This window comes from Pristiophorus japonicus, chromosome 16, assembly GCF_044704955.1.
Source record: "Pristiophorus japonicus isolate sPriJap1 chromosome 16, sPriJap1.hap1, whole genome shotgun sequence".
Taxonomy (NCBI): domain Eukaryota; kingdom Metazoa; phylum Chordata; class Chondrichthyes; family Pristiophoridae; genus Pristiophorus; species Pristiophorus japonicus.
The window spans coordinates 119,822,474-119,834,678 of NC_091992.1; the positions used below are offsets into that span (position 1 = coordinate 119,822,474).

At 42.9% G+C, this 12,205-nt stretch overlaps 1 protein-coding gene across 1 annotated transcript; it reads right to left on the reverse strand.

Moving 5' to 3' along the window:
- Nucleotides 1-10,440: 10,440 nt before the first annotated feature.
- Nucleotides 10,441-11,658, reverse strand: LOC139227160 (inward rectifier potassium channel 16-like). The gene has a single exon (XM_070858223.1). It carries the CDS (start codon nucleotides 11,656-11,658, stop codon nucleotides 10,441-10,443), a length of 1,218 nt encoding a protein of 405 aa, XP_070714324.1.
- Nucleotides 11,659-12,205: the final 547 nt, after the last annotated feature.

Sequence of the window (12,205 nt, forward strand, 5' to 3'; positions counted from 1 at the left end):
CAGCTTGTTTCCTGATCAGAGTTCCAATGCCATCCCATGGATAGCTGATCAAATCCAAGTATTGAAACAGTTCTGGGACTCAAAGCTGCAGCCACCAAAGTCTCTGAGGAGCATTTTCCATTTTAAGAAATATACATTTTCCATTCCTCAAATTTTTAAAATAACCAGAAGGTTGAGCATCTACTGCTTGGCTTAATTGGTCGAACTCTCATCTCTTGTTTTAAAAGGATTGTGGGTTCCAAGCCCCATCACAGGACTTGAATACGTGGCCTATTCTGACACTCCAATGGGGTATTGAGGAAATGCTGCATTGACAGAGGTGCTGTGCTTCAGGTGAGATGTGATATTATAGCAAGTTACTAGCTCTCTGTCTGTCAGTCCCGTTGTCTCATTTTCAAATCCCATGGCATTATTTGAAGGAGAGCGGTGAGATTTCGAGCCGGGCTGGCCAACATTCAACACTGTCACCAAAAAACCGTTGGGTGAAATGGTTATTTATTCTTGTCGTGGCACACACGACCGCAGTTTTGTCCTGATTTATTAGTCACTTCGAAGTAATGTCTCTGAGTCAGAAGGTCCCAGATTCAGGCCCCACTCCATAAACTAAAGCATATAATCTAGGCTGACACTCCAGTGCAGTGCTGAGGGAGTGCTGCACTGTCGGAGGTGATGTCTTTCAGATGAGACGTGTCCTGAATCACCCCTGTGCTCATTGACCTACATTAGCTCCCGGTTGGGCCATGGCTCAATTTCAAAATTCTTATTCCTTGTTTTCAAATCCCTGCATGTGCTTGCCCTTCCCTATTGCTGTAACCTCCTCCAGTACCTGTTGTGGTTGAAATGTCAACTGGTCTATTCTCTCCACAGATGCTGCCCGACCTGCTGAATGTTTCCATACATTTTCTCATTTTATTTCCTCTCTGTAATGTTTTTTTTACTGTAGATATACAGCTCCTTTCACAGGAGGGTTAATAGATTCAGCCTGAACCATGTAAGCTGGGAGGGAGCTGTTCTACACATCCATCCACCAAGCCCCTCAGCCCCTCCCTCTCCCCCCCGCAACGTTGAAAGACCTGGATCGCATGTAGTTTTAAAAAAAAATGAAAACAAGTTCAGGTCTGCACTGACATTTCAGTGTGGATTTTACAACTGCGCTCTCCCACAGGGGAGTTTGTTGACAGAAATCGCGAGTGCACTTACCACAATTTTCTGTCTGGGGTGCCCGCAATCTCCCAGTGTGCATGGCTGGCATCGGGAAGCATGTTCGATCAGAACTTTTGGAGTGATGGGGGCAAGGGACGGGTATCTCTCCCTTGTCAATGTTCCTTTTCACCTGATTTTATCTGCTGATAACAATTCTTAAGTAGGCAACGATGTAGTTTCTTCAGTGGCAGGTACGTCGCAGTCATTTCCTGTCCCAAGCCTGTTGTAGCGGTCTGAATGTAGCCAAACTGGCCCCACTGAAGATAAGGATTGTTTCAAAGGGTCAAGCTAAAATAAGGTACATCACTGCTGGTGCTGGTATGCTGTCAAAGCGAATTCCAACAATTTTATTTTCATTTTGTGTCCGTGCTGGTCACCTGGGGTTCTGTGCATAATATCTTAGGCAAGCAAATTGAATATTTATATTTTATGCCAAATGTTCTTGGGATACATCCAGAGGACTTGTATTAGATTTGAGAACCCATGCATTTGCTGATATTTATGTGCTTTCACATTCTGTGAGCAAAGAGCTAAACAAAGACAGCAAGCATTTTATCTTTATGTTAACCCTTTATTCAGAGTGACGTTCAATCTGGAATTCAGTTCTACTTTGTCTCGAAAGTCTGGATAAAGAAGCAGTGCTTTTTATTTGGCTTGTTAAAGGTTTGACTCTAATATCAGACCGATTTAACCTGTATCACTGGTGTTCAAAAAATAAATCTGTTTTTTGCCTCTCCCAGGAGATCACATGGCTCCAGTGGGGTGGAGTGTAGAATGTTTCAGTGTAAGGGGTGTCGCAGTTGTGTGGGATGGACTGGTTGGGCTGGGTGCTCTTTACCTTTCTGCCATTGTTCATTGTTCATAGGTTTATATGTAACCTTCAGGGCTGCTGACCGAGGGCCGTGCGGCTCTTTGTTGGCCAGCGCGGACACGATGGGCCGAGATGGCCTCCTTCTGCGCTGTAAATACATTTCTATGTAAGTGTGGATCCTCTTTAAGAACATAAGAATTAGGAACAGGAGTAGACCATTCTGCCCCTCGAGCCTGCTTCGCTATTCAATGAGATCATGGCTGATCTTCAACCTCAACTCCACTTTGTGGCCCTCTTAAACCATTGACCATTTTTCATTGTTGTACCTGAACCGTGAGTGCCCTTGGCCATATTTGACCATCGGTACATCATACCCAACCCCGATCCACTCCTCATTCACACGCGCAATTTCCCGCAGGAATCACTGGACAGTGATCAGGAATGGAACCCTCTGGCTTGTTTCTCTGCTCCCTTGTGCAGGGCTCTGAAGCCGCACTGCTGCCTGATGGTGATCAACCAACTCAGCGCAGAGCTGTGATTGAACCTGGTCTGTGTGACGCAGTGCCACAAAAGTGGTGTATTTAGAATCATAAAATCATAGAAATTTACAGCATGGAAGGAGGCCATTTCGGCCCATCGTGTCCGCACCGGCCAACCAAGAGATATCCAGCCTAATCCCACTTTCCAGCTCTTGGTCCGTAGCCCTGTAGGTTATAGCACTTTAAGTGCACATCCAAGTATCTTTTAAATGTGGTGAGGGTTCTTGCTTCTACCACCCTTTATTCATTTACATCAAAAAACAATCTTTCACCTTTCTATCATGCCCCTGACATGGAGAAAGGCATCTCGGAGCATCAGATAGAGGGTAAAGACAGACATTGAAAATAAGAAAAAGGGAGAACAAAAGGTTACGAGGATGTCAAAGAAAAGTTTAAGGGAAAGATTTCTGAAAATAGGAGAAGGGTGAAAAGGTGAATTTATTTAGGAACAAACTTGCAGAGGGAAGTGGCTGATTGAGTGGCTGCCAGTGGTGTAGTGGGCCGCAGGGAGTAAGGCAGCGTGTGAGGAGTGAAGGATGCACGCAAGGCCATAAAGCTGCTAGGGATTGCTCATATAGGGTGGGACCAGGTCATGGGGGAATTTAAAGGCATGGATAAGGATCTTGGAAACAAGTTACTCTGCACACAGGGAGCCAGTGGAGCTTTACAAGGACAGACGATAACTGAGGGCAGACCTTGGAGCAGGCAAGGACGAGGGCAGCAGGATAAGGCAATGAGTTGTACTTTGTAGAAGGTAGAGGCCAGCGAGGAGAGCTTTGTAGAAATCGAGCCTTGAAGTGATAAAGGTAGCAATGTGTGGGGCTTGTGGGGGAAGGAAAGAAACGATGAGGGGTGGAGATGGAAGAAAGGAGTTTTTGTAATGAATCAGGTGTGGGGGAGGAAACTTGAATAATTCTTCCTGGAACTACATCATCTGAAATTATAATACACCCCTTGATTCATACATAGAAATACACAAAAGTTACAACACAGAACCGGGCCATTCGACCCAACCAGCCCGCGTCGACGTTTACCTGCCACGTGAGCAAACAGTTCCAATTGCATTTACCCACCTTGTTCCTATATCCCTTCAGCCGCCTTTTCCATCATCCACCGATCCAGTCCAACCTTGAATGCCATAGTTACTGCCTCAACATAGTTAAGTGCCTTGGGATGTTTTACTATGTTAAAGACGCTATAAAAATGCAAGTTGTTGTTCAACCACTAACCCTAGCAACTAATCCGAGCAGTGATTTCCAGTCTTACAATGCTCTGTGTAAAGACGTGTCTCCTGCCCTCAGTACTAAACCTCTTACATTTCATCTTCTATCAGTGGTCCCTCGTTCTTGATCCCCTCAATTACTGGAAGCAGTCTGCTTCTACCTATCCTTTCATCATTTTAAATACTTCTATCATATCATCCTGCAATCTATGTTGTTCTAAAAAAAGGACCCCTTTTTTTCTCAAGTCTTTCTTTATATTTGTATTTCCTCATACCAGACAGCATCCTAGAGTATCTGTGTTGTACCCTCACTGTCGCCTCAAAATCTTTTCCGACATTACAACAGTGACTACACTTCAAAATACTTCATTGACAGTAAAGCACTTTGGGACATCTGGTGGTCATGAAAGGCACTATATAAATGCAAGAGAATTGTGAACCTGTGGAATTCTCTATCACAGAAAGTTGTTGAGGCCAGTTCATTAGATATATTCAAAAGAGAGTTAGATGTGGCCCTTATGGCTAAAGGAATCAAGGGGTATGGAGAGAAAGCAGGAATGGGGTACTGAAGTTGCATGATCAGCCATGATCATATTGAATGGTGGTGCAGGCTCGAAGGGCCGAATGGCTTACTCCTGCACCACTTTCTATGTTTCTATGTTAAGTCTGTCTTTTTTTCCGATAGTGTCAAGCCCAATAATACATGCAGTACTCCAACTGAAGTCTAATTAAGGTTTTATATCGGCTCATTATTACCTCTTGGCTTCTATATTATATCTCTTGAGATTAAACTAAGAATTTTATTAGCTTTTCTCACAGTCTTAGCAACGTGCGGTGCAGCCTTTAATGTCCTATGAACCCATTGCCCCAAGTCTGCTGCTCTCCCACAGCATCAAGCCTACTTCCATTGAGAATGTTCTTACTGTTGGTTATTTTTTTATCAAAATGCATCGACTCACACTTAATGGAAACAGAATTACCTGATTGCTTTGGCCCCTTGTGTAATTTTTCTGCACTGAATGGGAGTGGATAAACCTCTGTATTGGGTGGAAATCTTTTTCCTCTGGGCAATGGGTTTCATTGCATCATTTTGTTTTTCCGTGTGCTCCTCCTGCTCCATTAATGCAACGCAAGGGGACACCAATGTGCTCCTCCTGCCCCATCAACCCCTGGCTGGCTGGGCTTTGAGATGCCACGGTTTGTTGCAAGGGAACATCACAGGCTTACCTCAGTCATAGCAGAATCACAATGAGTATTAGCGTAAATCATAGCATCACCAGGTCAAGTTCAGCGGCCAGTGAAGATAAGAAACCGCTATTATATGCAATTATTGCACTTCCCAATTTGATTTGGATAAACGAGTACCTGAGTTGATTTAACAATTATTTCCTCTTTACAGATAATGGCGGGCCTCTCACCAATTTCTGTTCTTTCTTTGGCTTTCTCCTCTCCACCTCTGTGCCTCGTCTGCTCTCAGAGTTCACTCTTTTGTCAATGCCCCATACCTTGTTTTTTTTTACACTACTTTTTTGCAGACGGTGGTATAGAGACAGCCGCTCCCTTTGTGGAGGCCACACACCAGCTGATCGTAACCACCACCCTCAACCTTGTGACTCTGGTCCTGGAAATACTTGGGGAAGTTCTGCCCGAATCTGCAGAGTTTCAAAACCTATTCTTCACCTTGAGCGCGATGGATTTCAGCAACCATACTAATTTACAGATGTAGTGACAGGAATCTGTATTGTTCAAAGCACCTTGAATAAGTAATAATTTACAATTTGGGGAGGAAAAATGCACTGACTAACATTTGTGGAATTTTTATTTAGCATCATTCTTATTTCCAAGATCAAAACAAAATCTACACTTGAATATTAGTTGCATCGCAAGTTCACAGAAAATGTTGAACAGATGTTTTACACATAGTTTTGGCATCTTGTCGTCGAGAGATATATATTACATTCCTCTTCTTTGTAACAGGTCAGGACGATTTTTTTTTCTCTCAAAAAGTTGGTTCTAACCTGAATGTGCCTATAGCAGGAATGAGTGCCTTGGTTGACTCGGGCCCCATTAGCAAAGCTTTTGCTGATCTGATAAAATCTGGTTTTCCAACATTTTTTTTTGAAAGCGATCACTTGCAGAATTCTTTTTGTGGGAAACTGCAGAACAATAGTGGAAAAAAAGAGTATTTTTAGCAAATTGGCACAAAAAGAAAAAAGGCTTGTGAATAGGGACCAATGCTAGGAACGAGAATTAGGGCGCGATGAAGATTTGGTTGGATGGGAAATGTCTGATTGACATCACTAAGTGGTTTTGAAACTGCACGGTGAAAACTGGTGGCTTTTGGTTAACCCTTTCAGACCCAGCCAGCTCATCAGTAATGTTATTCCAACTCCGAATCCTCATTTATATATAAATGACTACGAGGACAATACTCAGTTTAATTCATCATTGAAAAACACACAAACATTCATCATTGACTTCATCACTCATGAGCTACCACATAGCCTTCATAAGTGGAAAAATCTACGTAATGCACCGTTCTCATTGTACATTTTATTTACACAAGCATGGAGATATTAGTGCTCTTTCTTAGATTGAAAAGAAGATTTAAAATACATTTTGCATTGTTTAAGTGAGGGATGTTGGTTGGTACTAGGAAATGGAGCACTTTCCCACTTTTTGGTTACCTGGTGTCGGCAAGTCACCAAGTCAGGTGAAAGACAATTAGATGGACGCGACTGCTGCCAACGACCAGGAAGTAGTTGCACATGCTCAGTTCCAGTGTTTTTTTTTTGTTGTTGTCAGATTTCCCAAAATGAGGAATAAAGAAGCGGATTTTGAGAATTCTGTTAGAACCATTCATTTTAAATAAAATTCGAACTGTGAGTTTATTTTCAAAAGTTGTTTGTCCTTTAAGACAGCGGTTCTTAAACTGGCAAAATCACCAGTAACATTAACCCAACCTAGTAATATTAACTCAACCTAGTAACTTTAACCCAACCTAGTAATTTTAACTCAGCTTAGTAACTTTAACCCAACTAGTAATATTAACTCAACCTAGTAACTTTAACCCAACCTAGTAACATTAACCCAACCTAGTAATTTTAACTCAGCTTAGTAACTTTAACCTAACCTAGTAATATTAATTCAACCTAGTAACTTTAACCCAACCTAGTAATTTTAACTCAGCTTAGTAATATTAACCCAACCTAGTAACTTTAACCCAACCTAGTAATATTAACTCAACCTAGTAACTTTAACCCAATCTAGTAATTTTAACTCAGCTTAGTAACTTTAACCCAACCTAGTAATATTAACCCAACCTAGTAATTCTAACCCAACCTAGTATCATTAATCAAACTATAGTAACATTAATTAAACAAAGTTAAACTATTCCAATCACAGTAACATTACTTTAGCACTTCTCAGCTCCTCTGCCTGTTGTGGTGAATGTTACTTTTTCAGATTTGGGACCTGACAGTTCTTCTGCGCAGCTTCCTGTCCGTTGGCAGCATCACTCCACAATTGGACACAGAGAAAGCTTTGTCTATTCTGCGACAGACTTGACTCCAAACCGAGGACAGCACTCCTCAGAGTGGCATTTTCCATTTCACGTCCCATCACATGAGTGCGATTGCCAATTTAGTGCTAATTATTGGCAAATTAGCGCTGTAAGTCTATGCCCACTACAAACAGGAGTGAGGCAGTCTAAATAGATTTCATGTAAGACCCCAACAACCAGCAGAAGAGATGATCATCCCATCAACCCGGGATGTGTTGAAACCCAGAGGTAAAAGCACATTGTCTAGACCACTGTCATTCTGTCTCCAGTAAGGTTTATTTTTATTTATTTATTCGTTTACAGGATGTGGGTGTCCCTGGCAAGGCCGGCATTTATTGCCCATTCCTAATTGCCCTCGAGAAGATGGTGCTGAGCCACCTTCTTGAACCGCTGCAGTCCTTGTAGCGGTTTGGCACAACTGAGTAGCTCGCTGGGCCATTTCAGAGGGCAGTTCAGAGTCAACCACATGGCTGTGGGTCTGGAGTCACATATAGGCCAGACCGGGTGAGGGCGATAGATTTCCTTCCCTAAAGGACATTAGTGAACCAGATGGGTTTTTACAACAATCCTGTAGTTTCACCATTACTGATACTAGCTTTTTATTCCAGATTTATTTAATTAACTGAATTTAAATTGTGGGATTTGAACTTACATCTCCGGATTATTAGCCCAGGCCTCTGAATTACTAGTCCAGTAACATAACCGTTATGCTTACCCTATCCCATACATAGTGAGGATATTTTAATACTCTTTATTGTGTCACCTTAGCTGTCTGAGCTCTCTCTCTCTCTCTCTCTCTCTCTCACACTGGAGGAGACCGGGATCTAGCTTCAAAAATACCAGAAAGGGGACCGAATTAAAATATTCGTGAGACAATCCCAGTCTTCAAATGTTGGTGTTGTCAGCACCGAGCCACGGAGCTCACATGAAGATCTACAAATATAAAGAAATGTCTCGAGCAGTTTGGCGCTGGGGTTGCTGTTGGTCAAGAAAAGTTCTTCTTACTGCTTGCGTTCCAGGTAGGTTTTACATACTGTACGACTGCCATTAGACCTCAACGTACGATGGGGGTCTCCCTTCCAATTGACTGATAAGTCTCAGTTGTGGTGGCTGCGCTGGTGGGAGAAGAGCCCGGTCCTGAACAACAACAAACAACAACTTGTATTTATATAGCGCCTTTTAATGTCCAAGGTGCTTCACAGCAGTGTTACAAGACAACAACAAAAAATTTGACACTGAGCCACATGAGAAGAAATTACGTCAGGTGACCAAAAACTTGGTCAAAGAGGTAGATTTTAAGGAGCGTCTTAAAGGGGGAAAGAAAGGTAGAGAGGCGGAGAGGTTTAGAGAGGGAGTTCCAGAGCTTGGGGCCCAGTCAGCTGAAGGCACGACCACCAATGTACATATATGGCCACACGTATCACATTGAAAGTCAGGCGAGGCGAGTGGATGAGATGCCTTGTGTGTTCGGCAACCAGATCCCGTAACCTGAAATTCATTCAAACCAACATGCTACCATCATGATTTGTCAGTGGTTGTGTTTGCCCAGGTGTCGGGGTTTAATACAGCAAGATTTCAATGTGGCCTTCAGTGCGTCTTTATAGTGTTCCATCTGCCCACCTCTGTTGCGATATCGGGACTGCAGCTTGCTGCAGAAGAGGGATTTGGGAATACTAGACTCAGCCAGACGAGCGACATGTCCTGTCCAATGCACCTGGATGTTTTTGATCGCAGCCTCTATTCCAGTTACAGTGCAGCCCTTGAGGACATCAGTGTCAGGCTCCCTTGTCCTGCCACTTGATGCTGGTCATAGGCAGCGCTAGTTGAAATGGTCAGGTTGCTCAGTGTGACAGCAGTAGCAAATCCACTTCCCCGATCCAACTATCGGGGTGGTGAGGACAACAGCTTGGTGTACAGCGGCTTTACTTAGCAGACTAATCCCTCATTCCTCCCAGGGTTTGGCAAAGGTGGAGCTGGTCCTGCCAATCTGGTGAGTGAGGCCATCGTCGATTTGCAGCATTGAGAACGTTACTGTGGCAGCAGAATCTGTCCGTAACCTCAAAGTGCTACGTTATTGACCGTAACCGGGGTGGATGGCGGGATGACGAGGTACGGGTGTAGTAACCATGAACTTCAACCTGTTTTAAGCTGATCGTAAGGCCGAAATGCTGTGCCACCCGAGCATAGAAAGAAGGACTTGGATTTATATAGCGCCTTTCATGACCACCAGACGTCTCAAAGCGCTTTACAGCCAATGAAATACTTTTGGAGTGTAGTCACTGTTGTAATGTGGGTAACAGCCGTCGGATAACAGCGGAATATCCTGGAGAGTGTTGAGGGAGTAACGGATAATCATCGACAAAGAGCAAGTCGCAAACAGTTCTCTGAATGACTATTGTTTTTGCATGTAATGACGATGGTCGAAGAGGCCGCAGCCTGTACCGTATCGAAGGTCGATTCTGCCGTCACAGTTCCTGGACACCTCGAGTAATACCAGAGCAAGCAATATGCTGAACAGGGTTGGGGCAAAAACATGTCCATATACAGGAGTATGATGAAAGTAGTCACAGAGGAGAAAGTCATTCTGGCCATTATATTATTAGAGCATGTTAGGCATTTTGTATCACACTCATGTGAATTTATCATCAGATACCTGCATTTATTTGCAAATACATAAGTGGCAAATTTGTCATTACAGTCCAGTAAAATTAGCACTGGTTCATAATCAGAAAAAAGCATGGATTGCAGTTGTAAGGCTACCTGTCACTTTAAGCCGCTTCTGTGCACTGTTTTGAACATTTGCATATTGTCTATTGTACAACAAAAGATGAAGGTGACATTTTGGGAATGCCGGAATGTTAAAGTTCACTTGGGAAGGGCTCTTCATTATAACTAACAGCTATGATGAGGAAGCTCTTTAACCTCCTGCCTCTGTCTATCTACTGATGCACGCTTCTGGATGCTTCTAATTATAATCAGAGTTACACGAAGTGTATGGTGTTGTCATTCACTTTATTTCCTGAATAACCAATTCCCTTTTTTAATGCTGCAAAAATCCTATTGCAATGTTCAGAAGGGGGCAGTGGCAGCAGTAAGGCAAGAGTCAAAGTTCTGACTCCATGGATAGGCTTCTGAATACAAACGCTGGCTTTTGGTACACATACTGTTCTTCTCCAAGCCCTCCATTGTTACTGGGAATGACTGTGCTCTCATATCTCCCAACTTCGCTGTCTAATCCAGCCACAGTGAGCACGTTGATGCTGTGTTCTGGAGTGGAATAGAACGCTTTGGCACTGCAATCTGGGGTCGTCACTTCTTGAGTCTTGTGAAACTGGGAGTAGTTAACTTTATAGTGACTTGGCTTGTTCTTCAGAATTTCGTTAAAGCGGTGACCCCATAGAATCTCCAAAGGTGTGTACGAACTCCGAGACTGATGTGTATTTCCTGTTGAGTCCTCAGAATAGACAAATGTAACTATGACTTCAAAGTCGTCTTCAGCCAAGTCTTTCTGACTAAGGTTATAGAGTGGACTGCCCTCATTTATTTCATGTACAATGGTGACGGGGCTAATAAGGATGACATTGCCTGTGTCTATGTGCAGGTCCTGGTGTTCCATGGACAATTTATTGTCGTCGTACTCCTTGAATCGGAGTAATTGCGCTCTAACTGTACCTTCAATAATGTGGCTCTCACGGAAATCTCCAATACGCCACATCATGCAGAGTTTCCCGTTCCTTATGGCTATCACTGCGTTGTTGCTAAACCCAATTGTTTGAGCTCTCTTTCTGGCCTTAGACATTTTGGCCACGACAGCGCCAATGATAAATGTGTTAATTAAACAGCTCATCACCGATTGGAAAGTGACCATCGAGACAGCAAAGGGACACTCTTCCGTCACACAGCGAGATCCATAGCCAATCGTGGTTTGTGTTTCGATGGAGAACAAGAATGCAGCAGTGAAGCTGTGCACTTCAGCAACACAGGGCATGTGATCTTCCTCCTCAGTCTGCAAGTCTCCATGGACAACTGCTGTGATCCAGTAAACACAACCAAAAAACAGCCACGACAGTATGTAGGACAGTGAGAAGATCAGAAACATTTGTCTCCATTTAAGATCTATCAGTGTAGTGAAGATATCGGAAAAGTAACTTTCCCATTCACCAAACGCACGTTTGAAATGGATGTTGCAGTTCCCATCTTTGCGGAGAAACCGTTTTCTGTATCTCCTCTTGTTGACTTGCATATAACAACCATTTTTAAAGAAATTCCTACGATCTTCTTCAGAACTCACAGTTTGGTAATTCAAGTTGATGAAATTCATTTTGAATCCTTCTAGTAATGTTAGTCGCCTGACTGGCTCACAGTTCAGTTGGAGATTATCTTCTGGAAATTTGAGGCTTTTAATGTGTTGTAAAAGGTAGATGTCTCTTCTAGCAATCACATTAGCCTAGAGGAACCAGATGATAAATGTCAGTTTAACCATCAGCCGGCAGATATTGATTTTGATTGGATTACAGAGTGACCTATGTAACAACACTTCTTTTATGGGCCATAAGAGAATAGTATTATCACCAAGTATAATGAAGGAGGTGGAAACCTTGTTTAAAAATACATTTCTTAAATCTGAATTATAAAAATGAAAATGGTAGTGATTCTTACCCCATGATGTAAGGGCAACTGCTCTATAATGGTCTAATTGGATGTAATTTAATAAAATGGTATAATCTATGCAAAGGAACCATGGGTGAGAGCCACTCACACCACATGGAGGTATTACTAACATAAATCGCTCTCTTCCTCCCATTCCGGTGTAATCCTTGGATGGGACAGATGGAGCATCAGATTAAATACTACACTCTCCAAGTTTG